The following is a 27,779-nucleotide window of genomic DNA, read 5'->3' as shown; positions in this document are numbered from 1 at the left end:
TGGATTTGTGAAAGGAAAATCATGTCTGACGAACCTTATAGAATATTTTGAAGATGTAACTAGTAGAGTGGATAGGGGAGAGCCAGTGGATGTGGTACATTTAGATTTTCAAAAGGCTTTTGACAAGGTCCCAAACAGGAGATTAGTGTGCAAACTTAAAGCGCACGGTATTGGGGGTATGGTATTGATGTGGATAGAGAATTGGTTGGCAGACAGGAAGCAAAGAGTGGGAATAAACGGGACCTTTTCAGAATGGCAGGCAGTGACTAGTGGGGTACTGTAAGGCTCAGTGCTGGGACCCCAGTTGTTTACAATATATATTAATGATTTAGATGAGGGAATTAAATGCAGCATCTCCAAGTTTGCGGATGACATGAAGCTGGGTGGCGGTGTTAGCTGTGAGGAGGATGCTAAGAGGATGCAGGGTGACTTGGATAGGTTAGGTGAGTGGTCAAATTCATGGCAGATGCAATTTAATGTGGATAAATGTGAGGTTATCCACTTTGGTTGCAAGAACAGGGAAACAAATTATTATCTGAACGATGGCCGATTAGGAAAAGGGGAGATGCAACGAGACCTGGGTGTCATTGTACACCAGTCATTGAAGGTGTGCATGCAGGTACAGCAGGCGGTGAAAAAGGCAAATGGTATGTAGGCATTCATAGCAAAAGGATTTGAGTACAGGAGCAGGGAGGTTCTACTGCAATTGTACATGGCCTTGGTGAGACCGCACCTAGAATATTGTGTGCAGTTTTGGTCCTCTAATCTGAGGAAAGACATTCTTGCCATAGAGGGAGTATAGAGAAGGTTCACCAGATTGATTCCTGGGATGGCAGGACTTTCATATGAGGAAAGACTGGATCGACTAGGCTTATACTCACTGGAATTTAGAAGATTGAGGGGGGATCTTATTGAAATGTATAAAACTCTAAAGGGATTGGACAGGCTAGATGCAGGAAGATTGTTTCTGATGTTGGGGAAGTCCAGAACGAGGGGTCACAGTTTAAAGATAAAGGGGAAGCCTTTTAGGACCGAGATGAGGAAAAACTTCTTCACACAGAGAGTGGTGAATCTGTGGAATTCTCTGCCACAGGAAACAATTAATGAAATATAGCCGGTTCATTGGCTATATTTAAGAGGAAGTTAGATATGGCCCTTGTGGCTAAAGGGATCAGGGGGTATGGAGAGAAAGCAGGTACAGGATTCTGAGTTGGATGATCAGCCATGATCATACTGAATGGCGGTGCAGGCTCAAAGGGCCAAATGGCCTACTCCTGCACCTATTTTCTATGTTTCTATGTTTCTGTGATAGTGTGTTGACAGGCTGCATCATGGACTGTACAGAAACACCATTGGCCTTGAAGGGAAAATCCTACAAAAAGTAGGATACATTAAGTTCAATACAGCCCAGTCTATCACAGGTGAAGTCCTCCTCACCATTGAGCACATCTACATGAAATGCTATCGCAGGAAAGCAACATCATCAGGGACCCCCTCCACCTCAGCTTTCTTGCTGCTGCCATCGGCAAGGTGGTACAAGAGACTCTGAACTCACATCAGCAGGTTCAGGAACAGTTATTACCCCTCAACCATCAAGCTCTTGAGCTAAAGGGAATAACTTCACTCAACTTCACGTGACCTATCATTGAAATATCCCCACAATCAAGGACTCCCTTTCAAGCCTCTTCATCTCATGTTCTTGATATTTATTGCAGATTGATAGATTGATTGATGTATTGATCTATCTATCTATTTATTTATTTATTTATTTGTTTGTTTGTTTGTTTGTTTGTTTATTATTTCTTTCTTTTTGTATTTGCAGAGTTTTCTGGCTTTTGCACACTGGTTGAACATCCAAGTTGGTATGGTCTTTCATAATAATAGCCATAACAGAATTAATATGGATTTATTGAGTATGCTTTCAAGGAAATGAATCTCAAGGTTCTGTTTGATGACATATGATAATAAATTTATTTTAATCTTTGGAGGTATCCCTGATTTCTCACATTATGCAAGAGGAGTATAATCACTGCCCTGAGTTTCATTCTCACTGTTCTACTTGTGTAATAATAGAACCTAAGAAAGAGAATGTAACACAAATTGCATGTAAACTCTGCCTCTTCTCACTAAAGTCTCTTGAACCAAAGCTTCAGCTCTCCACTCTAACCATGTCCACTCACACAATCTCCACTCCGCTTAAACCTAACTTCATTTCATTAGCCTTTGCTAATCCTCCTCCCCCTTCCAATCCCTTCTCTCAAAATTGAAAGCCAAACCCTGTTGATGCTAAGCTTACATAGAAAGCGTCATAAAATTTTTAAAAATTCAACTGGATGTAGAGTGCACTGCAATGTGCTCAATTGGACATAGACATCCACCAAAATGTCAATGATTTGAAGTCACTCCACACAAAGCTCCTGATTGTCCCATCATTGTAGAGGCACTCCGGTGTCCAAAGAAGGGTATTGACAAGAATCACAAGCCAACATCTAACCTCATAAGCTGCATGATGGAAATAAGATGGAGAAAAAGGGTTATTCAAGCTTCCTAGCTACTCAGAATCATGAAAAGTTGTATTGAATCTGTTGTCAGGAAAGTAATAGCTCCAGAAATTCATGTAGAGCTTTGGATTTTGAATGAGTAACAGAACTGCTACAAGTACAATATCACCCCAAACCTTCAAAAAGCTCAGTTATGCAAATCTGCATGCTTTCTCAACAATGGTCTCTAACGAAATGTAGAAACTATTTCAGAGAACAGAAAACATCAAGTTCTCCAGTGAATCTGTCAGAAACTGTGCAGATGGTATAGACTGGTCAGCTAGCTGGAATGAACTGGGTCTTTGTTGTGGCTGGGTACACAGTTCTTTATACAGCTGAAGAGAAGAGCACAGCTCTCTGCAGTCCTTGAGAGCTAGGTTTAAAGGGCACATGTTTTTGCTCCCCTCTCTTGTCCACTATGCCATCAGGCAGAAGATACAAAAGGCTGAAAACTCGTACCACCAAGCTCAAGAAATGCTTCAGCCCTGCTGTTATAAGACTTTAAATAATTTCCTAGTATGATAGGTCATACCTTGTTATGATCTTGCATCTTATTGTTGACCTGCACTGCACTCTCTGTAGCTGCAACACTTTATTCTGCATTGTTATTGTTTTACCCTGTTCTACCTCAATGAACTGTGTAATAATCTGATCTGAATGAATAGTATGTAAGAAAAGCTCTTCACAGAAACTTGGTACACATGGCAATAATAAACCAACTCCAACTGAAGCCTCCATGCATATTTACTTGCTTTTGAAATCCTACTTTTGGCTCAGTATGTGTAGCATACTGAAAGAGATTAATGTAATCCATGTTAAAAGATGGTAACCAGAAAAATGACATTGCTTCTCAAAGACATGGAGATTTGAGCCCTGGGCAGCCTACAAAGGAGAACATGGCATCAAGCATAGGCAGGTTCCCTTGCCTGCATCCTCTGTTTGGATTCACAACCAATCAAGATTTCAGAGGTTAATGCATCGATGAACTAACTCAGTGGTATTGCTCCTGAACTCTTGGCTCAATGACTTCACACAACTTACTGGATTCAGTAAGTTTCTTAATTTACTGATCACAGCTCCCGACTAAAAAATCCCCCAATACAACTCATCAATGATAGGCCCATATTCAAGTACTACAATCACACATGCATACTGTTGGCCCCAGTTGTCACCCACTCACTAACCAACCACGAGCTCAGATTACCTAATGGAGGTATAATCAACCCTTGTCCTACCCTGCAGCTGGATGACCCTTTTTCTGATATCCCCAGATATCTTTCCAGACCTGCATTTAGTTATTTTCCTTGAAATATTGAACTACCAGCACACTATGCAGTAAGGGTTTAATATTTCTGTAAGACACAGGTTCCTTTTAAATTTCAATCATTTTTCTGGCATAAAAATGAGACTCAATTTCAACTCCAAATGCTTCAAATGAGTGATAGATGACAAATGGCATTGTCTCACACATGGTGTGTGTGCTAGCTGCCTTATTGCCATCATTTTATAACTAAATTTGCCAAGTTAAATTTCTCAAAATAGGCAATCTGTGCAAAATGACATTCATTTATACTTTACATTTAAATACAGTGGCATTATTCTGAAAAACATAACGTACGCCATCCAATTTATGAGCCAATAGTTTGAACAAGCTGTGCAGTATGTCTCCCTGGTATATTATCACATTCCAGTGGTTGTTTATATATATTTTTTTAAATACCTGCCCAGTGGCCACATAGTCCTTAACTGGATGAATGACTAGACTGAGGATATCATCATCATGTCCAAGATAGAATCTCTGCGAATGCTGTTGTCTGTTGTAAACAATGGCAACTGCAGCAACATGGTAGACCACCTCAGTGGCTTGGGTATAGAAGAGATTATTTCGACAATCATATCCTCTGTACCTTAAAACACAAAATACAAAACAGGCTTTACAAATATTAAGAGCTGAATTTTAAAGTATCCTTTTTAGGCATCAATATCTGCCAGTAGTAAAATCATCAAGGCTATCTCTAAAAAAAAAATTCTATTTTTCATTTCACTTGTTCAAATATTTGTTCAAACAATTTCTAAAAATGACTTTCAAATCAAATTTTATGTCCTGCACAGGACACAGCATATAACAACTCAGTGTGAAACATTATTTCTCCTTGCTTCTCCACTGGTTCACATAACAATCATCTTAAAGTATTGTTCTATGGCTATTATCCCCTTCTCTCTACTTAAATTCTTCGGAATCTTATCCCAGAAAATACACGAAACACATAGTAATTCAGCATAAAGGGTATGGGAAAAACATGGAATATAGCACAGGGAAGGACTCCTTAGAGTTCACCTATTTTTGTTTTTTTTTTTTGCACTACTTATTTTAACTTAAATATTCTGTCACAGTAAAGTAGTATCCAACATCAAGGAACACCACTATCCAAAGCCATGCTCTCTTCCCACATGCTGCCATTAGGAAACAGACACATGAGCAGGACCCACACCACTAGGTTCAGGAACAGTTATTACCCCTCAACCATTAGTGCTCTTGAACCAGAGGGGATAACTTCATTCAACTTCATTAGCCCCATCACTGAACTGTTCCCACAATTTATGGACTTTCTTTCAAGGACTCTTAATCTCATGTTCTCGATATTTATTGCTTATTTATTACTATCTTTTTTTTACTTTTATTGTTGCACAGTTTGTCTTTTGCACATTGGTGTTCATGCTGTTAGGTGTGGTCTTTCAATGATTCTATTGTTTCTTGGAATTACTGTGTATGCTGGCAAGAAAATGAATCTCATGGTTGTATATGGTGACATATGTACTTTGGTAATAAATTCACTTTGAACTTTGAAATGCAGTGTTATTTGAGGACATGATCTTTTGAAGCACAGAAGACATGCAGACAGTCAGCAAAGTAGCCCAACTTTAAGCTAATGATCACTGCCTAATGAAGTCTCTTGACTTGAGTAGTGAGTGGTTCAGGTGTATTATGGGAACTCTTAATCTAAACAATGTTTGAAGGCAAATAAGCTTACTGCAGTGCTGTGGTAGCTTTTATGCAATGTGACCTCTTTGTTGCTTCAAATGTATTCATGAAGAACGTACAAACCATGCATTGCAAAAATGCAGCAGAATGAAAAGCTTATAAAAGGTACCCATGGACAAATTGCAGTTTCAGACTTCCTTCAGGGGCTTTCTCTCTTTTCAAAGGAGCTGCTGCTTGTTTTTTCTCTTTGCTCTGCTGTTTGAGTTGAGGTAGATCTTCTTTGTAAACCTAAAAGTTAAAGTAAAGTGTTATGTTGCCACTGCACTAAAGATGCATGAAGCAGTAAATACTTTGAACAAGAAATTCCAAGACATCTATTACAAAACCTATGCCAGTATTGTACCACTAATTATGTTTAAACTTTCTAGGATCTAGATTTCTTCTTACCATTTCAAAGTTTCACATGCTCCCTGGAAATAAAAGCCAGTTGAACATTTATGAACATGTAACAACACTCAAGGCTCACAATTCTTTCTCTGCCTTCTGTAAAATGATTACAAAACATTCCTCTTCCAGAACAGAACTACTATTTAAGGGCCTAAACTAACAGCTTGCTTTTAGTTCCCTGATGGGCCAGTATCTGCCATTCAATATGGTGATTAACCTAATTTCACCAGACAAACAAGATTGACAATGACTGTCTACCAATTAAAAACCAAGACATTGGGCTCATATGGAATCCGCAGTTCTGCACCAATGAACGTGTTTATTCTAAATAGAATTCAAACTTGAATTTCAGGTAGTGTGTCAACCAGGTCTCATGTGTTCCTTCTGCACTCTCTCAAGTTAACGAATTCATAGAATTAAATACTGTCAATCATTTTGACTAGTCTAGACACAAATGGTGATCTTCAGTGAAATTCATGGTTTCAAGTTTATGACAAAATCCAGACTGACACTCAGATGGAGTACAGAGGAACTGCTGCTTTATCAGGATTTCAGCCTTTTAAATGAAACATTAAAGTGAAATATCATCCCACTTTGAAGGGCTGACTGGGGCCTAGAATGATGATGAGTGAGGAGATACAGGGGCAATTGTAGTACCTTGCCAGGAGGGAGATCAGTGGGAGGGATGACTTGACAAGTGAGTCATATAGAGAGCAATCCCTGTGGAAAGTGGAGAGTAGGAGAGGGTAGGAAAATACTTGCTTACTAGTAGATTGTTGATAGTGGAAGCTACAGAAGACGACGTGCTCTGTTGGATGATTGCTTAATTCTTAGATTAGACAGTTGAATTGATATTTTCTTTGCAGTTTAACAAATAATTATTTGCTTGCTTTTTGTAGTTTTCTATATATGTAACAGTTTAACATGTCTCCTAGTGGTTATATTGGGAAGCTCTGGAAGCTTCTGTATCTGCATGATTTGAACAGGGGATCTCTCATTGGTTATCTCTACAAACTTGAATGCAATTTTCCTTACTTACCAGTATAAAAGCAGCTGACCACAAAGCAGCGCCATCTTAGTTTTTTGTCTCTCTCTTTGCTCAGTAGACCTCTATCACTGTTTATTCCAATTTCTTTTTGTTCTATCAACACTTACTAAAATGATTGTGAACCAACATTTTGTGCCTCTTTCCTGACTTCTGTAAGAACCTTGGATTAAAACATCAGAATCCAACAGCTGGGATACAGTGTCTCATGGGATAGTAGCTAAGGACAAGGGGAATGCTATCCCTGGTATGGTGGCAGGAAGATAGGGTGAGGACAGATGTGTGGGAAATGGAGGAGATATGTGTATGGGCAACATTGATGGCAGTGAAAGGGAAACCCCGTTCATTGGAGGAGAACATCTCAGATGTTCTACTATGGAAAGCCTCATTCTGAGAACAGATGAAGTGAAGTCAGTGGAACTAAAAGGGAACAGCATTTTAACAAGTGACAGGGTGGGAAGAGGTATAGTTAAGATAGCCAAACGACTCAGTAGGTTTATAAAATATATCAGTAGATAGTCTGTCTGCAGAGACAAAGGGATCAAGATAGAGAAGAGAAGTGTTAGATATGGACTAAGTAAGTTTGAGGGCAGGGTGGAAATTGGAGATAAAGTTACTGAGCTCTTCAATTTCATCATGTGTTCAGGAAGCAGCACCAATGCAGTTGTCAATGTAGTCGTCAGAAAGAGTTGTAGAGTGTTACCAGTGAAGGCTTGTAACATGGACTGATTCACATAGCTGATGAAAAGGTAGGCATAGCTAGGACCCATGGGAAAAGTGGGAGGAGCCATAAGAGACATCGTTGAGGGCAAGGACCAGTTCCACCTGATGGAGGAGGGTGGCAGTGGAGGGGAACTGATTAGGTCAATTGTCTGGAAAGAAGCAGAGAGCTGTATGGTCTTTCTGATCAGAGATAGAAGTATATAGGGACTTGATATCCATAGTGAAAATGAAGAATCCTGTCCAGGGAACTTGAAGTGATTCATGTGATCAAGAACGTGTAAAGTGTCACAGATGTAGGTGGAACGGGACCCTTGTAACATACTTCAAGCATAAAATATATAGTTAGTTATTGTAGTGACTTGATTAATTGTACCAAGCATTATTTCAATTACCTACAATATTTTAACACATCAATCTTTCAATCCTAGTCATTTTGTCAGCAATACGCTTGAGAACTAAGTATATGGAGCACAGCCCCCAAGTCTCCAGTGATGGGAGAATGCTATACATTGACCTTTCCCACAGACCCTTTATGATAGTTGTGCAAAGCATCAGCGAGTCTATCAGCACATAATCTGGGATTTAGAATGTGTGAGCCAGCAGCATTCACTTGTGAACATTTCCACGCACTGTAAGACCAACGAGTTTCAGGCAGTCCTTCCACAGAGTTGACGGTAGTGACAAAAATAAAATCATGAATGTTCCAGGTTTGAAACAATGGGAAATGATTTGGTCCTCCAATTATGCCGGCTAACAGTCAGACCTGGGAAGTTCTCACAAAATGCCAAACTGCTTTGTCAATTTTTTTGCAAATTTTTTACAATTTTATGATGTAAAATTAGAGTTTTTCCTTTAAGACAATATTTCATTTCTTTACAGACAATATTAACTGCAAGATAAATGTCACAAAAGACTCCAAACCTCAGATTCAGACTCAGATTTATTTTTCACACGTACAACAAAACATAGTGAAATTCGTCATTTGCATTAACACATTTTGGCACCAACACAATATGCTCATAATGCTTGGCAGAAAAACAGAACACAACAAAATAGAAAATACCAAGTAAGAAAGCAACAATAGTAAAACAAGCATCCATGTACATACACAGTCTTCTAACCCCAGGACAGGTCATCTATGGCCTCCATGGATTCGCAGACATGGCCTTTGACCTCCCCAGTGGATTCACAGAAATTCAGAGTTGGGGCTCCACCCATTGGACCTTAACTTTTGGATTTCCTATCAAACTTCAGACGTTGATCGAGATTTCCATTTGTCCTATAGGCTTCATTCTTCAGTATTGACCCAGGACTTGCCAGGTGATAGGACTCTGAACACTAGGCCTCGAACTTCAGTCTCACTGACTCATGGATCTAGGTCCACCGCCTCGCTGGCCTGACATTCAACCACGTCACTAGCCTTTGAACATGGAACAGAGGCTTAGACTCTAGCCTGTACTCTAACTCCCCCATACGCTCTGTCCCTAAAATCATATGTAATGCCCTGGTAAAGATTTCTACTGCGATGCTGTAGGTATTTCATGTTTAGCTGTTTTCTGTGAAAGCAGTGTGTCCTGCTGGTAGAAAATTTTGGTTTCGGCTAAAGATAAGAAGCCCTGCTGTTCAGCTTTGGAATGTGGTGTCAGCCAATCAGTATGGTGGGATCTGGAGAAAATTCCAGACAGAGCAGGGTGAAGACAGTTTTATGAGACTGTCATCTGCTTTGGGGTCTTTTGGCAGGAGCTGCAGAGCGGGAAAGAAGCAAAGATGCTGCAGAATGTTGTTGGAAGGAGTCTCCAATGCAAGAAATGCTTTGTTTGGAGATGAATGGCTTCAAAGGGGAAAGGCAATGCTCCTGAGAGAGACAGAGCTTGAGATAGTCTTCAAGGGGAGTTTGAAAATGTGATGGGTGCTTATACACAGACCGTGGGTCCAGTGTATGAGCAAGATATACACCCCTGAATACCCAGTTTTGGAAGAGATGGTTATGGTTATGGTCCAATGGTTATGTGTACATTGAACTGGTTTAACTGTAATGGGACCTTTTATTTTAATTTCTTTGTCCTAATAACTGTTGATAAAGCTGAAATTAATAAATATACTTTCTTTATAATTTTATGCAGTGTACAATCGGTTATTTCTTACCAACCAATAATTGTCTATGGGTAGTATTTAAACAGCATTCACTCAAATCGTGGTTTCTTTAATTGGAACATCATGATGATTCAGTTTGGTTGAACCCCAAATCATACCAACTTTAGGCGTATATTGTTTATGAGAGGTGGCTTTCTCACCACTGAGTCATATGGCTGTTAGCAGAGGTAGATAATGAGCCAAGTTTGCATATGAGCCTGGTGATGGGATTAGACACACTTATGAAGTAAAAAACCCTAATAAACAACTAAGACTGTGTCACAACCTTAATGGAAGCAGCAGCTCGGTGTCATCTTGACTGGAAGCTGTATATGAACCCATAAATGAAATGTAATTAAAATTTGTCAATGACAGTTGTATCAAAAGTAAAAGCTGCATATTTATCAAATCAAAACAACAATATTGATATGCCAATACTGCTAATCGGTCACTAACCTGACGTTCATAACTGATCTGCACTTCTTGTTCAATGTCAGAATCCAATTCTGCAACATCTGATAGATCGGAGTCAGATTCTTCACTATTAGAATCAACATAACCGTCTGTTAAAAACAAAATAATTTGCAGCCATTATAACATTCCCTTAACAAGTCCATATTTATTTTATTTAATTAACTACCATCATACAAAACATACTCTCATTCAATTTGGAAAAGGCTTCAATAATTGTGCACTTGCAATAAAGCAAATACCAAATCATGACTAGGTCATCACAGGTCAAGAGCTTTGGAAATCAACTTGTAGGGCAAGTTAACTTGTACTGAGTCTAAGCACAGGTCTTTTGCTGACATTATAACTATCAATAAATGGCATTTTGTGCATCACTTCATATAAATGAAGGATGCCCAGGAACATAGTTATACGTGTTCTGGAATACCCATGGTCAATGATTACTTCTTTTAGACAAGGAAAACTGCCATCCTCATCAAGTCTGGCTTACATTTGATTCTAGTCATACATTCCATGATTTGCTTTTTTAAAACCCGTTCTATGAAATGACCTAGCAGGCAAAAATTCATTAAGCCATTAAGATCCCACCCTAGGCAGTGCACATATATGAAGTACAGGAGGATGATTAGAGCATAGGACCGATGAGGGAGAAAAGAGGAAACATGCTTGAGGAAGTGGGTGAGGTCCTTACTGAATACTTTATTTCAGTATTCACAAGTGAAAGGATATTGAGGAAAAGTAAATAACATGACAAAATCACAGATGCTGGAAATCCAAAGCAATGCACACCAAATGCTGGAGAACTCAGAATGTTAGGCCAGCGTAGAATAGGCTGATATGCTGAAACGTGTCACTATGAAGAAAGAGGATGTGCCAGACATTAGGAAAGAGAAGTCCCTGGGACTGAATGGTATATACTCCAGGATACTACAGGAAGTGAGGGAAAAGATTACAGCACCTTTGGAAATTATCTTTGAGGACTTCCTGACTGCAGGAGTAGTACCAGAGGAGCAGAGGGTGGCGCATGTTATTCCTTTGTTCAAGAAAGGCAATAGGGGTAATCCTGGAATTTATTGACCAGTTAGTATTACTTCAGTGCTGGGCAAACTATTGGAGAGGACTCTCAGAGATAGGATTTATGAGCATTTGGAGAAGTCTAAGTATCCTGATTATGGATAGTCAACATGGTTTTGTGAGGGCAGGTTATGCCTCAGTAAGCTGAGTGAATTGAATTGACTTTATTACTTACATTCTTCACATACATGAGTAAAAATCTTTATGTCTCCAAATGTGCAATTTATAGTAATTTTTAATAAATAGTATGTACAACAGGACAGTCAACATAGCATAGAAATATAATTGTATCAGCATGAATTAATCAGTCTGATGGCCTGGTGGAAGAAGCTGTCCCAGAGCCTGTTGGTCCTGGCTTTTACGCTGCAGTCCATTTTCCGAATGGTAGCAGCTGGAATAGTTTGTGGTTCAGGTGACTTGGGTCCCCAAAGATCCTTTGGGCCCTTTTTATACACCTGTCTCTGTAAATGTCCTAAATAGTGAGAAGTTCACAAATGCAGATGCGCTGGGCTGTCCCCACCACTCTCTGCAGAGTTCTGTAATTGAAAGTACAGTTCCCATATCAGGCAGTGATATAGTCAGTCAGGATGCTCTCAGTTGTGCTCCTGTAGAAAGTCCTTAGGATTTGGGGACCCATACCAAACTTTGTGGAAGTGACAAAAGAAGTTGATGAAGGTAGTCCTAATGAAGTGTCTCGGTCTGAAAATTCAACTACATAATCCCCTCCACAGGAGCTACCTGACCAGTTGAATTCTTCCATCATTTTTTGTGTTACTCTGAAATTCTATCATCTGCAGAATCCCTTGTGTTTATGAGACCATAAAACATAGGAACAGAAGTAGGCCATTTGGCCTATTAAGTCCACTTTGCCTTTCCATCTTGGCTGATCAATTAACCAGTTTCCTGCCTTATCTCTGTATAGTTTGAAGCCCTTATTAATTAAGAACCTACATATCAACATCCACTTTGAATATGCCCAGTGATTTGGTCTCAACAGTTGTCTGTGGCAATGAATCCCACACATTCTTCCTCATCACTTTTCTAAAGGGTTATCCTTCTATTCTAGGGCTGTGAGGGTCCTAGATTATTCAATAGGTTTCAATGAGACCCCCCCCCCCTCCTTATTCTTCTGAATTCTACTGAGTACAGACCAGATGAGCCTCCTCCAACCTGAGTGAACAACACCTTATATACCAGCTGGGTAGCCTCCAACCTGGTGGCATGAACATTGACTTCTCTAACTTCTGTTAATGCCCCTCCTCCCCTTCTTACCCCATCCCTGATATATTTAGATTTTCCCCCCTCCTTTTTTTCTCTCTTTCTGCCCATCATTCTGCCTGCTCTCCATCTCCCTCTGGTGCTCCCCTCCCCTTCTCCCTAGGCCTCCCTTCCCATGATCCTTTCCCTTCTCCAGCTCTATATCCCTTTTGCCAATCACCTTTCCGGCTCAGCTTCACCCCACCCCCTCTGGTCTTCTCCTATCATTTTGCATTTTCCTCTCCCCCCACCACTTTCAAATCTCTTACTATCTTTCCTTTCAGTTAGTCCTGACGAAGTGTCTCGGCCCAAAACGTTGACAGTGCTTGTCCCTATAGATGCTGCCTGGCCCGCTGCGTTCCACCAGCATTTTGTGTGTGTTGCTTGAATTTCCAGCATCTGCAGATTTCCTCGTGTTTGCCAAGGAAATAACCTGTGCATTTAGCACATCAGCAGCAAGGCACAAGCCTAGTTTATGAAAGGTTTCTATAAATATCAGGGTACATTACTGGTTACAAGATAATCCATGGAAACATATACTCCAATATTAAGAGCTGGAGGAACTCAGCAAGTTGAGCAGCTTCGTCAGAACAATGCTTTGGGATAAAACACTGCATGAGGTTAGCTCAACCCGAGTACCTCAAGCAGACTGTATATTACTCCAAATTGCATCATCTAAAGCATTCAGAGAGGCAGAGCAAAAGACAAATTATGCAAATAAAAATAATACTGAGAACAGAGTTGTAAAGAGTCCTTGAAAGTGTGTCTGTAGGTCATAGAATCAGTTCAGAGCAGTGATAAATGAAGTTATTCATGTCGATCTGAAGCCTGATGGTTGTACTGTTCCTGGAACTTGTGGTGTGGAACCTAAGGCTTCTGTAGCTCCTGCCTGATGGCAGCAGTGAGCAGAGGGTAGTCATCCTACAATAGATCCTCTGATAAGTTAACACTGAGGAGTTTAAAGTCAATGACCTTCTCCTCCACTTCTGATTCTCTAATGAGAACCTGCTTATGGACCTCAGACATCCTCCTCCTGTAGTCAATAATTAGCTCTTTGGTCTTGCTGCTGTTAGGTGAGATGTTGTTGCTGAGGCACCACTCAAACCAGATTTCTCTCCACTGATTCATCACCATCACTGACTCTGCACCAACAGTAGTGATATCAGCAAACAAATATGGCATTGGAGGTATACTTAACCACACAATCATAGGTATTAAGTGAGTAGAGCATGGGGCTAAGCACACAGCCCCATGGTGCACCTGTGCTGCTGATGAGTGTGGAGGAGATGTTGTTGCCAATTCATACTAACTGGGATCTGCCAGGGAAGAATTTGAGGATCCAGTTGTCTGGGGAGGTACCAAGGCCCAGGTTTTGGAGCTTAATGATGAGTTGAGAGGATGATAGTGCTGAATGCTGAGTTGTAATCAATGAAGAGCATCCTGATATATTTATTGGCAAAGTTCAAAATAAATTTATTATCAAAGTACATATATCACCATACATAATCTTGAGATTCATTTTCTCATAGTAAATACAAAAAACACCACAGAATCAATGAAAAATTGCACACAAATGGAAGAGCAACCGACATGTAAAAGACAACAAATTGTGCAAAAAATAAAACAACAAAATAATAAATAAATCAATAAATTTGAGAACATGTTGTGTAGAGTCCTTGAAAGTGAATCCATGGGTTGTGGAAGCAGTTCAGTGCTGGGGTGAGTAAAGTTATCCACTCTCATTCTGGACTTGCTGGCTGAGGGGTAATACCTGTTCCTGAACCCAGTAGTGAGGGACCCGAGGCTCCTGCACCTCCTCCTGATGACAGGAGCATGAAGAGAGCATGGTCTGGATGGTGGGGGTTCCTTGCTGATGGATGCTGCTCTCCTGCGAAAACACTCCTTGTAGATTTGCTCAATGGTGAAGAAGGCTTTACCTGTAATGGACTGGGCTGTATCCACTATTTTTGTAGGCTTTTCTATTCAAGGGCATCGGTCTTTCAATACCGAGCATGGTGCAACCTGGTCAGTTTAATTTCCACTGTGCATCAATAGAAGTTTGCCAAAGTTTTAGATGACATGCTGAATCTTTGCAAACTTCTAAGAAAGTAGTAGCACTGTCCAGCCTTCTTTGTAATGGCACTTGCAAGTTGGATCCAGGATAGATCCTCTGGAACGGTTACGCCAAGAAATTGAAAGTTAATGACCCTCTCCACCTGTGATCCCCTGTGAAGACTGGATCATGGAGAACTGGTTTCCGTTTCCTACAGTCAATAACCAGCTCTTTCATTTTGCTGACATTGAGTGAGAAGTTGCAGTATTTTGCTAGCCAACAGCCAGTCATTATAAAAATGTTACAGAGCTGGGTGTAGAAACTGGGTGTTGACCTGTTGTAACAATAGGAAAATTGGTATTGATCTAGGTCACTTCCTCAGGCAGGAGTTGGTATGCGTCATGACCTAGATCCATTTCCAATTTTCAAAGCAGGGGTCACCAACCTTTTTTGTACCGCGGACCGGTTTAATATTGACAATATTCTTGCGGACTGGCCAACGGGGGTGGGGGTTGTTAATCACAACCGGAATATAGGTGATAAGTTAACTATCAGTCACTTATAAGTGGCTAATACACTCAATTTCATTTCTAAAAGGGTTTATCTAACAAATTTAATATTAAACACACAGCGCATATTTTCCTCGTGTGAACATATAAAATCATTGCAACACACCAATATCGCTGAATCAGTGGGAGCCCTGGCCTTGTTTCCCTGCAACAAGACAGTCCCATCGAGGGATGATGGGAGACAGCGATACTCGAAGAGAGTTCCTTATGTCCATTCTATTCCGCAATTTAGTTTCTGTGGCTCTCAGAACTTGCTTCTGTCCCACTTGCTCACTTTTTTTTCGCTCAAAAAACTCAACAAAAACTCAAGTTTGTCTTTAAGTGCAAGGTGCTTGGACTCAAGGTGCCGAAGCAGTTTTCAGGGCTTCATTGCCTCATTAGCCAGCCTCCAGGTCTGAACTCCAGCCTCCCGCCCACCATCAGATGCCTTGGCCAGGTGTGGCTGGTCGTGGGTGGGGTGAGAGGACAAAGTAAGGGCCGGAAGTCCCCGTGCCGGGGCCAGGGCGGTCGCAGTCCAGAAAGAGCAACCGATCGAGTGAGGAGGAGTGCAATAGGGCACTACCCTGCCCCCCCCCCCCCCCCCGTAGGTAGGTAGGATCTATCAGCCGACAAAGGTTTGGCTGGAGGGATGACTTTCAGAAGATCGCAGCGCGGTAGCTGCTCTGCTACTTACGAAACCCTGAGCCCAAATTAGGTCGTCTGAGAATATTTTAGAACCGGGTACCCCACGAACATTTGGTGTGCTAAACAGGTTTAGAGGCAGTGCCCACCTGTCCTCGCTCCAGGCCAGTAGCAACGGCACTTCTTGCCGGCCGCCCAAGGCCAACCAATGATCCCTGGCATTAGGGTATCACTGCATTTAGGCGACTGATGACCTCGCGTGGGTAATGACTTCGCGTGCGTAACGACCTCACGTGCGTTCAACAGTGGGCGTGACAGGGAATGAAGAAAGGTGCATCTGACTCATATTGTTTCATATTGCCAAATCATATCGTCTCCTCGCACATGCTTTGCTTTGCCCGGTACCGGTCCGCGGCCCGGTGGTTAGGGACCACTGTTTCAAAGCTCTTTATCATGGTGGATTTAAGTGGCACTGTATGATAGTGACTGAGGAAGGTTCCACATTCTTCCTGGACATCAGTACGATTGACACCTGCTTGAAGTAAACTGACAAAATGAGAGTTTGAAGATGTCCATAAGCACTCAAGCCAGTTGATTAGCTACATACACTGTTTGGGCCAGATGCTTCCAGTGGTTCACCTCGCACATCATCCTCAGAGTCTGAGTTAACAGGCTCGCAAGGGTTGTGGGGGTTTGTGAGGTTGCCTCCACGCTCTGTCGGTCAAAGAGAGCATAGAAGGTATTGAGCTCATCTGGGAGCAAAACCTCTTTACCCTGTACAATGCTTGGCTTTGCTTTGTAGGAGGTGATAGCATCCAAGCCCTGACACAGTTGTCGAACATCTTTCTGTGATTAAGGTTTAGTCCAGAATTGCCACTTTGCATGTGAAATAGCTACCTTGACCTCGCGAACTTTTCCAGATCATCAGCCCTAAACACCATCGATTTAGCCCTCAACAGATTACAAATCTTTTGGTTCATCCAGGGCTTCCTATTGGGGAAGACTGAATGATTTTGTGAGGACACACTCATCTATGTGTTTCTTTATAAAGTTCATGACAACAGTGGTATATTCATTCAGGTCATATGATGAGTACTTGAACATGGTCCAATCCACCAACTTGAAGCAGTTCTATAGTCATTCCTCTGCCTCCTATACACCTCTGTTGTCTTTGCCTCTGGTGCCTTAGTCTTTAGTCTCTGCCTATATGCAGTTAGGAGGAGGACAGCCATATGATCAGATTTCCAAGGGATGGAATGGTAGGCATTCTTGATGGTAATATAGCAGCGGCTGACTGTGTTGGTTCATTTGGTGCTGTAGGTGAAGTGCTGGCGATAGTTGGGCATTGAGTTCTTCAAGCTAGCCTGATTGCAGTCTGCAGAAAGGAGGTGAAAGGTATCAAGGAAGGCTGTTTCTTGTTTGTTAATAACAACACACAATACGCTGACTGCTGGCTTGACATCTACCTTTGGTGCAAGGTAAACTGCAATAAGGATCATGGCAGAGAACTCCTAAGATAAGTAGAACAGTCAACACCTAATCATAAAATGGGAGAACAAGTTTTGAGACAAAATTATTCCACCTGAGCACCACAATTAGTTTATCATGAAACAGACACTAACACTATATCTTTTTCTTATGTTGCCATATGATGGATTAAGAATCCCTTTAACTGAATTGTAGAGTGGGGGGGGTGAGCCATGTCTCAGTGAAACAGAATGCTGTATCATTTCCCTCCAATACAGTAACCTTGGCCTCTGCCAGCACTATGACCAGGAGGAGCTTTGCGAATGGGCAGTGGTGCTTGATGAACCTTTTAGAGTTTTTTGTAGTAATCAAAAATGTAGATGAGAGTAGTGCAGTGGATGTTGTCTTTTTGAACTTCCGCAATGCCTTCAACTAAGTCCCACATTGTAGGCTGGTCTGGAAGGTTAGGTCCCATGGAATCCAGGGAGAGTTGGTACAATGGATTCAAAATTGTGTCATACTGTAGGTAGAAAGCAGAGGGTGGTGGTTAAAGATTTTTCTTGGAATGAAGACCAGTGACTAGTGGTATGCCTCAGTGCTTGGTGTTAGGATTCTTGCTATTCCTTATTTATACAAATCACTTGGATGTGAATGCTGAAAATTTGATCAGTATTTCTGTGCATAGTACATAATTGTGAGGTGGCATTGTTGACAGCGAAATGGGGATGTGGAACATTTAGACAATGAGACAAGGAGTGGAAAGTGAAATTTAACACAGTTAAGTTCGCGGAAATGGATTTTGCAAAGTCTAACCAGCTTAGGACTTAAACTATAACTGGTAGGGTACTGGGAGCATAATGAAATTGAGGGAGTTTGGAGTACAAGTGTATAGTTCATTGAAAGCAGTGTCACAGGTGGACAGAATGGTGAAAAAGGCATTTAGCCATCAGTCAGGGCACTAAGTACAGAAACAGGGACATTATGTTGCAATTGTGTAAGTCATTGATGAGGTTGCACTTAAGAGTATGTGCACAGATTAGGCCATCCTGTTATTAAACTAGAAACAGCACAGAAAATATTTTATATGAGGTTGTCGCCAGGACTAAATGGTCTGAATTATAGGTGCAGCTTAGCAAGATCAGTCTTTTATCCTTGGAGCATAAGAGAATGAGGTGTGACCTTATCAGGGTCTCTAAACTCATGAGGTGGATATTATCAATCTTTTCCCAGGATAGGAAAAGATTTTTCAAGAGTAACCTAAAAATAGGGGTGATAGATATTGGGTGATAAGGAAAAGATTTAAAAGGGAGCTGAGAGGCAACTTTTTCCACACAGAGCATTGCAAGTATATGGAACAAGCTGCCACAGGAAATGGTTGAGACAGGTACAAAGTATTGTCTAAGAAGAACTTGGACAGGCACATGCAAGAGCAGGGCATAGAGGGATATAGGTCTGAACACAGGAAACTGGGACTAAATAGTCGGGTGCCACAGTGGTCATGGACTCATTGGGCCAAAGGGCCTGTATCAGTGCTGTATTGCTCTTTGACTATCTGCAGCCTCATGTCTCCATACCCCGAGGTTAACTTGGATTCTGTTGTAGTAACAGACCACTGTACCCCATGAAGTAAGCTAATATAGAGTTATGCAGTGATTCAGCAGACACACAAACCCTTTGATTCACAAGGTCCACACCAAACATCAATCACTAATCCAATATGAATCCTTCATTGTTTAAAAAAATTTCCTGCATTCACATCAACTTCGCAGATTCTACCTCTTACCTGTACACCAAAGGCAATGGACAGTGATCAATCTGCTTACCAAATCTCTTACCTTTTTAGGATATAGGAGGAAATCTACATGGTCACAATGAAAATGTGTAAATACAAAATAGATACACCCCAGGTTAGACTGTGCTAAAATCTCTAGCGCTATGCAGCAGCAGATCTACTAGTCAGAGTAATATAGCACAGAAACAGGCCTTCTGGCCCAATTAGCCCATGCCAACCACAATATCCTCCCTACTAATCTAAGTTGCCCATGTTCAGCCTATAATCCTCCAATCCTCTCCCTTCCAGGTATCTATCTAAATGATGCAATTGTACCAGCCTTGTCCTCCTCTTCTGGCAAGCTTATTCCATGTTTTCCTACCCTCAGTGTGAAGTTACCTCTCCGGCCTCTTAAATTGCTCCTCTCTTATCTTGTATCTGTGCACCTTGGGGAATAGATTCTGCCCATATCCTTCATGATTTTATTCACATCTATGAAGTTCACATCTTCTACCGGCTGCACCAATGTGCCAACCATTAGTACATTATATAAGGCAATGGTGAGAACACGCTCCCTGCATGGTCTCTCTGCGTATAAAAAAAAATTAAGGATATGCTTGCTAGAAAGGGCATGCAACAAAGATTCACCACACTGACTGTCCAGATGGCAAGTCTGTTGTATGAGAAAAGCCCGAGTAGGTTCAGTCTCTTTTCACACAAGGCAAAAGAATAAGGGGAAAAACTGCACTAAAGTGTACAGAAGTCTTAACAACCTCAACATTTGGCAGAAGAGGGTAAAGCAAGGGGTTGTAGTTGACTGGGTTTTGTTTTCTGCAAGTAAAGGAAGCTGGTGTGGTAAGATAAGAGGGTCGTTGTCAGAGTCTTTTCCCTAAGGTGGGTGAAATCAAAAACAAGAGGGCATAGGTTTAAGTTGAGAGGAAGGAGTTTTTAAAAAGAGGATTTGAGAAGGCTTTTTTTCATACACAAGAACTGGTTGATATCTAGAACTTTCAGCAAGCGGTACTGATGGAATCAAACACAATCACTATGCTTAAGAGACATAGGCAGATACTTAAGTAGGCAAGGAATAAAAGGATGTGCACTAGTTTTGGCAAACAGAGTAATGCAGATAGACAAAAAGGTAATTAAAAGGCTCACTTTGGTGATGTACAACTCTATGACACAACTTCAAAATAATTGATAGGCGATTTAGGATTGAAATGAGGAGAATTTTCTTCAATAACAAGACAGTAAATCTTTGGAATTGTTTTTACCTCTGAGAATTGTGAAGGCTTGTACTTAACACTGGGATGAATACATTTCTGGATAATAGAGGAATCAAGGGATAGAGATCGGTCAGAAAATGCTGTTAAAGTCAGAAATTGGCCATGACTTTGTTAATCACTCATGAAAAAAATAACAAAAATATCCATTAGCATATCTGCCAGTCTCAAATTCAAAATCAAATCAAATTCAAGTCTAATTATCATTCATCCATACATGAATACAGCCAAATGAAACAGCGTTCCCCTGAGATCAAGGTGCAAAACATACACAGCACATTCAAAATAGCGAGCAAAATAACACAGTCATGCAAAAAAACCATATATATGTATAGTCAAGTTCTAAGCAACATGTCCCGCAAATTTCTGGCATATACAGTTCCCAGCAGCACGCAGACGCATGCAATCCAGCCTGTCATGCCACTAATCGAACACTGGAGGGCAGCACGAACAAGAGAGGCCAGCCCCCAAGCAAGCACGGACGCTGCACTACATTGCCCCCAGTGTCTCATCTCCTATACTCCAGCAGTAGGCAAACTTGTGGCCTGAGGCCTAGTCCTCAACAAACAGCAGTATGCAGGTGCCTCGTCATCTGTCAATCCACCAAACAAGGGAAACTGGCCTGCAGCATCTTATATCATCAATTTCCAACAGGGTCTTGTGATCGCAAGAGAAACATCCAAGACAATCAGCCACAGTTACACTGCACACCACTTTCATGCACAAACTCCAATGCCTTCCTGTAGCAGGCAGCAACACGGTCTACACCCAGTCCAGTACATCTGCCAACGAGCAGTTTACTGATGGGATAGATCTGCAGTTTCCAAAGTTCTTGGAGTCCAGCATTGTCTTGCTATTGTAGAAAAGGCTTAACAAAGAAACAAACACCTTTGGTTGGTCCCCCCAAGAGGCCACTGCGTTCGAAGACACTGTCATTTTACCAGAAAACATCTGTTAACCCATTCACCTGTCTGGAATTATTTGGGTGTATGTTATTTCTTTAGTCAAGCCAGACCAAAATTCACTTTAGGATGTCTGTGGGCATTTATTTGAAAACCAGCTCTGCATATTATTTGAGAGGTTGCAGATCAGATAGAACTGATTTAGTCAAGGCTAATTCTGACTTTATCTTGCTGATGAAGAACTCAAGATAGCCAGGCTTAGCACATGGCTACATAAACCTTGCAGCATATCCTAGGGTTGAGATCATTGCACTCCAACATTAGCTATATGAAATTCAACATTAATTTAGTAATATAATACACTGTTTTAATTACCTTGTGATATATCAAATCCCCCATTTGACATTCCTTCGGGAATAAATCGCCATTGAAATACAGAGTGATCGGCACCACCTGTACTCATTACCCATTGAAAATCATAGGACCAACGTACATTAGTCACATGAGCAGAATGTCCAACATATTTACGGAATTTTGCTCCTAAAATGAGAAAGATGATTGTGCAGAAAAATGCACATTATGTTAAGAGCATCTACTGCATTTTGTTTACAATACATTTCTTAAAGTGCTTAGAGCCGCGGGAACAATAATAATCTAAAACTAAAGTCAGTTAAAAATACTCTAAATAGTTTTAGTTATAACAATATCAATCGTAAGAATGCAAATGAAACATTTCATGAAAATTTAAGTTTTATAATTGGAAACACCTAAGCAAACACCCTTTACAAAAGCTATTCATAACTATTTATACTTACAATAAATGTACAGAATATTGTGAAGAATGAAGACTTAATTATGTAAGAATGTAATTCAATATATTTATTTCTAAAACTTGCTCTGAAGTGAAGCAACGCCAATAATTTCACATTATTTCTTCCAAAGTTTGTTTACCCTTTGGATTCTGTCATTTTTCCTATTATTGCTTATATCAGATCAGGTTACTCTGAGGTCAGTTACATCTTTGCAAACAGAAAAGAGGTATGCAGGACAAAAATAATGTTGGTTTTAATACCAAGAATTAAACAGCTAATTAACTCCTTTCATTCCTGTAAAATAATACCAAAACATATGTAAAGAAGACAAGAGCTGCTTAGACTCATCTCCCTTCCCAACTATTAGTCCACAGTCCTGGGGTCACAATACTTCTGGAGGTTAATGACCTGCACGATATAGTGTCTGGTTGAAAACTACACAAATACTGAAGGATTATATTTCCTTCTGATTATTGAACATCTGAGTTTGCATGATGGCTAGAATTATTTTCTCATGATCTGTGAACCTAAAAGACTGAATTTTCATAGTGTTCAACAACTCTTATCAATTACAATTTTAACAAATTCTCCAAGGTCAAATGCTTGGCAAATTAGCCCAAAATACACAGATTTTCCTCTCTCATCTTTCATGAATTATAGTTGGAGACTTCCTGACCAAAAGAGTGATTCTCAAATTTGGCAGCACTTTAGATTATGCAATGTTATCTGCATTATTCTCACAAATTGCCTTTAAAAATATACTCTCCTAAGAAATGTCATTCCATAAATATTATTATTTTCATCAGTACTCTTATTTTGCTTAAGAGTCCAAACTCCTGATCTAGTATTACACTGCATGGCATGTTCAGCATGCTCTGCTGTAAAAGATAGAAAATAATTATTCAGCAAAAATTCTTTAGATCCTTATTTTCATTTACAATATTAACACTCATTTTTCTATATATTTTTTAAAATGTTGATTCCTTGTTTGCTCTTTCTTTCCCAATCCTGATGACAAATGATTACATAACTCACACTAGTATTTTAAATTGACCAATTGTTCAGCTACAATGTCTTTCATATTAAGTCATAAATTTAGTGTTTGCTTCTTCATTCCACCTCCTCAGTGGGCAGCAATTACCTTCTGCAGTGATAGTGAGGAAAGAAGTGATTCAAGACTTTAAGTTTAATGTAAACCACTCACTGTAGCAACCAAATACTGAACTTACACTTTCAATGTGTTTGCCTCATCACTAAATTCTTCATTCTGTTCTTTCAAGAATGATCATCCATTCCACAATAATTCTATGTTACTAAGGATTTTTTTAAATCTTTTGTACTGCAGCTTTTATGATTTGCTTTCTATCCATAGAACATGGAATGTTACAACACAGCACGTTCTTTGACCACGATATTTTGCTGACTTGGTAATCTATGCTGTTCAATCTAACCTTTCCCTGCCACATAGCCCCTCCATATACCTATTTAAGAGTCTCTTACAAGTGCCTAATGTATCTGCCTCTAATACTACACTTGACAGCGCACTCCATGCACCTACCACTCTATAAGAACTTCACTGGCATCCCTCCAATATTTTCCTCAAATCACCTTAAAATTGTGACCCTCGTATTAGCTACAGTATTGCTGTCCTTAGAAAAACTCTCTGGCTATCCACTTTTATCATCTGGTACACCTCTATCAAGTCACCTTGCATCCTCCTTCACTCCAAGGAGAAGAGTCCTAGCTCATTCAACCTATCCTCATAAGACAGCCCTGCTATATTTTCTCCAGTCCAGGCATCAACTGGTAAATCTCCTGTCCCATGCACGTTCATTTGTGGCTTGAAAAGGTAATTAATTGAGAATTTTGAGGTGATGTAAATGGAGAGAGATAAATGAGGGGGAAAAGAAAAAATATATAATGCTGAAGCACTGAGGTACTGATCCAAAGGCTACCAAAGGCTCAAAGAATACCAACTTGTCTTACTTCTAGTCATATTATAGCCCTCGAGATTCACTGAATGTTATAATTTCATGCAACCAGCCTCGACTGTCAGAACTTACCAATTGAAATGTAAGGCCAATAACTCAATTTTTTTCTCCTGATGCTGCCTCAATTTCGCTGTTAATTTTGGTGTTCTCTTTTAGATCAGATTTTCAGCAAGTATCATATCATATATTTTACAGATACAAAAAATATTTGCTTTCATGGCTTTTGTTTTGAGCTCCCTCAGACACATCAGCTGTCAATAACAAACTTTTAGCACACTCCTTCAGCTGGCATTGACACCATCTTTTATCACTGACTCTTCACTTCAGACCAGCTCTTCATTCAATTCATCTGCAAACAACACCCTCCACCACCCTACTTTCGGAGCAACTTAAATCAGGCTATTTTCTGACTTTTTTCAGTTCCAAGTTAATATTTCATTAACCTGAAACTCTATCTTTGTTTTTCTTTCCACAGGTGCTGACTGAGCTATAGAGATTTCCCAGCATGATTATTTTAGATTGTCAGTATATTGTTGATGGGTTGGGAGTTGGGTCATAACAGCCACTGCTTATTTAAACATTGATACCCATAAATCAAAATACCTTCCTTCCACACTTTCCTTTCAGTCATAAATTCAAATCGTTAATCCTTTCTTCATGTGGTAATTTGTGCTCAGGTTACATAAGTCATGAGAACATTGCTTCATATTTGCAGCATAGATTCAGAAAAGGCAGGTCCTGTTTGACAAACTTACTGGAGTTCTTTGAGGACATAATGAGTGCAGTGGATAGAGGAGAACAGGTGTATGTCATATAGTTGGATTTCCAGAAGGCGTTTGATAATTGGCATGGATAGTGGATTGGTTAACTAATAAAAGGCAGAGAGTTGGTATAAATGGGTGTTTCTCCAGTTGGCAGTCAGTGGTGAGTGGGGTGCCACAGGGGTCGGTGCTGGGCCCGCAGATGCTTACCATTTACATTGATGATTTGGAAGAAGGGACTGAGTGTAGCGTAGCAAAATTTGCTGATGACACTAAACTGAGTGGAAAAGCAAATTGTACAGAGGATGTGGAGAGTCTGCAGAAGGATATAGATAGGTTAAGTGAGTGGGTCAAGGTTTGGCAGATGGAATACAACATTGGTAAATGCGAGATCACCCACTTTGGAAGGAATAATAGAAGAACAGATTATTATTTAAATGGTGAAAGATTGCAGCATGCTGTTGTGCAGAGGGACTTGGGAGTGCTTGCTCATGAATTGCAAAACGTTGGCTTGCAGGTACAACAGGTTATTAAGAAGGCAAACGGAATGTTGGCCTTCATTGCTAGAGGGATTGAATTCAAGAGCAGGGAGGTCATGCACTGTACAGGGTACTGATGAGGCTACACCTGGAGTGCTGTGTGCTATTCTGGCCTCCATACTTGAGGAAGGATACACTGGCTTTGGAGGCAGTGCAGAGGAGGTTCACCAGGTTGATTCTGGGGATGAGGGGGTTAACCTATGAGTAGAGATTGAGTCGCCTGGGACTATTCTCTCTGGAGTTCAGAAGAATGAGAGGGGATCTTATAGAAACATACACAATTTTGAATGGGATAGATAAGATAGAAGTAGGAAAGTTGTTTCCATTGGTAGGTGAGACTAGAACTACGGGACATTGCCTCAAGATTCAGGGGAGAAGATTTAGGACAGAGATGAGGAAAAACTGTTTTTCCCAGAGAGTGGTGAATCTGTGGAATTCTCTGCCCAGGGAAGCAGTTGGGGTTTCTTCACTAAATATATTTAAGATACAGTTAGATAGGTTCTTACATAGTAAGGGAATTAAGGGATATGGGAAAAAGGCAGGTAGATGGAGCAGAGTTTACGGACAGATCAGACATAATCTTATTGAATGGCGGGGCAGGCTCGATGGGCCGGATGGCCTACACCTGCTCCTATCTTTTATGTTCTTATATTCTCTTTATCCAGCAAAATTGCTGTTTATCACTATGTAATAAGAAAATAACAGAAACAAATTTCAAAAGAAAATTGAAATAGGAAAAGTAAGAGGATCTTTTAAATATGTCATATTAATGTTCATATCAATTGATGTTCGTATCTCAAATAAAGTGAAGAAACAGGTTCCTTACCCTTCTTCAAACAAGGAAACCTGAAGAGCTTGACCAATCCAAAGTCATCACCAGACACGAGAGTAGCACTGCTAAAGTTCGCATCCACAGAATTAATATCCATGATGTCTGTATACTTGGGCCAAATTCCATTTACTTCCGGTCCAATTACACAAGTCCAGGTAGCCCAATGAATGCCTTTTATTTCATCTTTATTTGTTAAATGCTTTCCAGCTTAGAAAGATATTTGGTACATTATTACAGAAAATACCATGTTATTGCTTAAAACATCTTATTTTATAAATGTTAGTAACAGAAGCATGATCTGACACTCAGTTTCTAGCAATTAATTTTTATTTAAGAGTACAGAAATACAACTCAAATTGTAAATACTAAAATGCGCACAATATGAATTACAGTGCATCACAAATACAAAATTCTTATATTTTACTCAAATACTGAGCAGAATCAAGCCATTTCTAAAAGCTATTCCCTAACTTTCTGTTTGTAAGCTTAAGAAAAAGTCTCTTGCTTAATGTAAAAATAAACATTGGGTATATTTTGTCAACATAGGCAAGTATGCAGTTTTCACTTTGTTTATAAAGGCAGCAATCAAGACATGGGATGCAGTTATCCATCTTGGAGAAAGAACATTTCACCTCCATTTAAATCATTCTCCCACACAGAAATTAGAAGCTTGATTTGTAGATAGTCACCACACCTCAAAAGACATTTCCAACAGGCCACCTTCCATATGAAATACTCTTTTCAGATGCTGCTTAACCTGCTGTTTCCAGCATTTTGTTTCTTTTTCAGATTGGCTGTAAAGTGCTTTGAAATATCCTGTAATCATAAAGGACAATATAAATCCAGTCCTTTTTTTTTTAAAACCCCAACAATTGCTGACCAAGTTTCAAAGAATTCAAGAAATGTAATGATAAAATGGAGACTAAGCCACTCAGCTACAAAGGTAACTCTTTGATGGGGTATTCCTTAAAAGTCAGATGGACGTAAAGCAACATTTTTGTCAATTGTAGCCTATCATCACTATTATGATTAGTAAACTCCCTCCTCCATACCCTGGTACTTGATTCCAAAGTAAACAGACCAATTAAAGCACAGATCTTTATCTGCCTGCCCCTCAATTGTCTCGACTGTTATTCTTTTCCCCTCCCAGTCAGCAAGATCCAATGGCTATCACAAAGCACAGCTCTTTGCAGCTAGCTGATGGTTGCCCTGAAGATCACAATTGTAGCACTTTGAGGAAGCAATACTACCCAATACTAAAATAGCCTATCAAGGTAATCTAGTTATCCTGATAATCCATCATAATTTCTATGACTGTTGAACACACCCTCTGTAGAAGAAGTGGCTGATATTCATGTTCTAGCAAATAAGTACCTTACCTCTGATTTCCCTTTTCTCTCCAAAATCATTTGGTGTACAGTATTATACACTGCTAATTCTGTGCTTTTTTTTTGGGTCTCAGCTGCGGTGCTTATTTGAATTGAATTACTTTTCCCTCCTCAATT

The 27,779-nt window shown here is 40.2% G+C and overlaps 2 protein-coding genes across 3 annotated transcripts in view; one reads left to right on the top strand and one right to left on the bottom strand.

Annotated features, from left to right (window-relative positions):
• The window catches only part of LOC140730489 (echinoderm microtubule-associated protein-like 6), a 343,576-nt gene that overhangs the window by 181,874 nt on the left and 133,923 nt on the right, over positions 1-27,779 (bottom strand). For both annotated transcript variants that reach the window (XM_073050994.1, XM_073050996.1), the window contains exons 10-14: positions 26,269-26,481; positions 21,715-21,879; positions 10,328-10,434; positions 5,693-5,811; positions 4,261-4,447 (exon numbers count right to left, since the gene is read on the bottom strand). In XM_073050994.1, the coding sequence (XP_072907095.1) occupies positions 4,261-4,447; positions 5,693-5,811; positions 10,328-10,434; positions 21,715-21,879; positions 26,269-26,481 (791 nt within the window). The remainder of the gene's footprint in view (positions 1-4,260; positions 4,448-5,692; positions 5,812-10,327; positions 10,435-21,714; positions 21,880-26,268; positions 26,482-27,779) is intronic.
• Positions 1-27,779, top strand: part of LOC140730495 (clathrin heavy chain linker domain-containing protein 1-like) — a 408,057-nt gene that overhangs the window by 362,374 nt on the left and 17,904 nt on the right. The window lies entirely within an intron of this gene.

Source organism: Hemitrygon akajei, chromosome 7, assembly GCF_048418815.1.
Source record: "Hemitrygon akajei chromosome 7, sHemAka1.3, whole genome shotgun sequence".
Classification (NCBI taxonomy): Eukaryota; Metazoa; Chordata; class Chondrichthyes; order Myliobatiformes; family Dasyatidae; genus Hemitrygon; species Hemitrygon akajei.
Note: the sequence above shows the minus strand (reverse complement) of the source record. Positions and strands in the feature narration are given on the sequence as shown.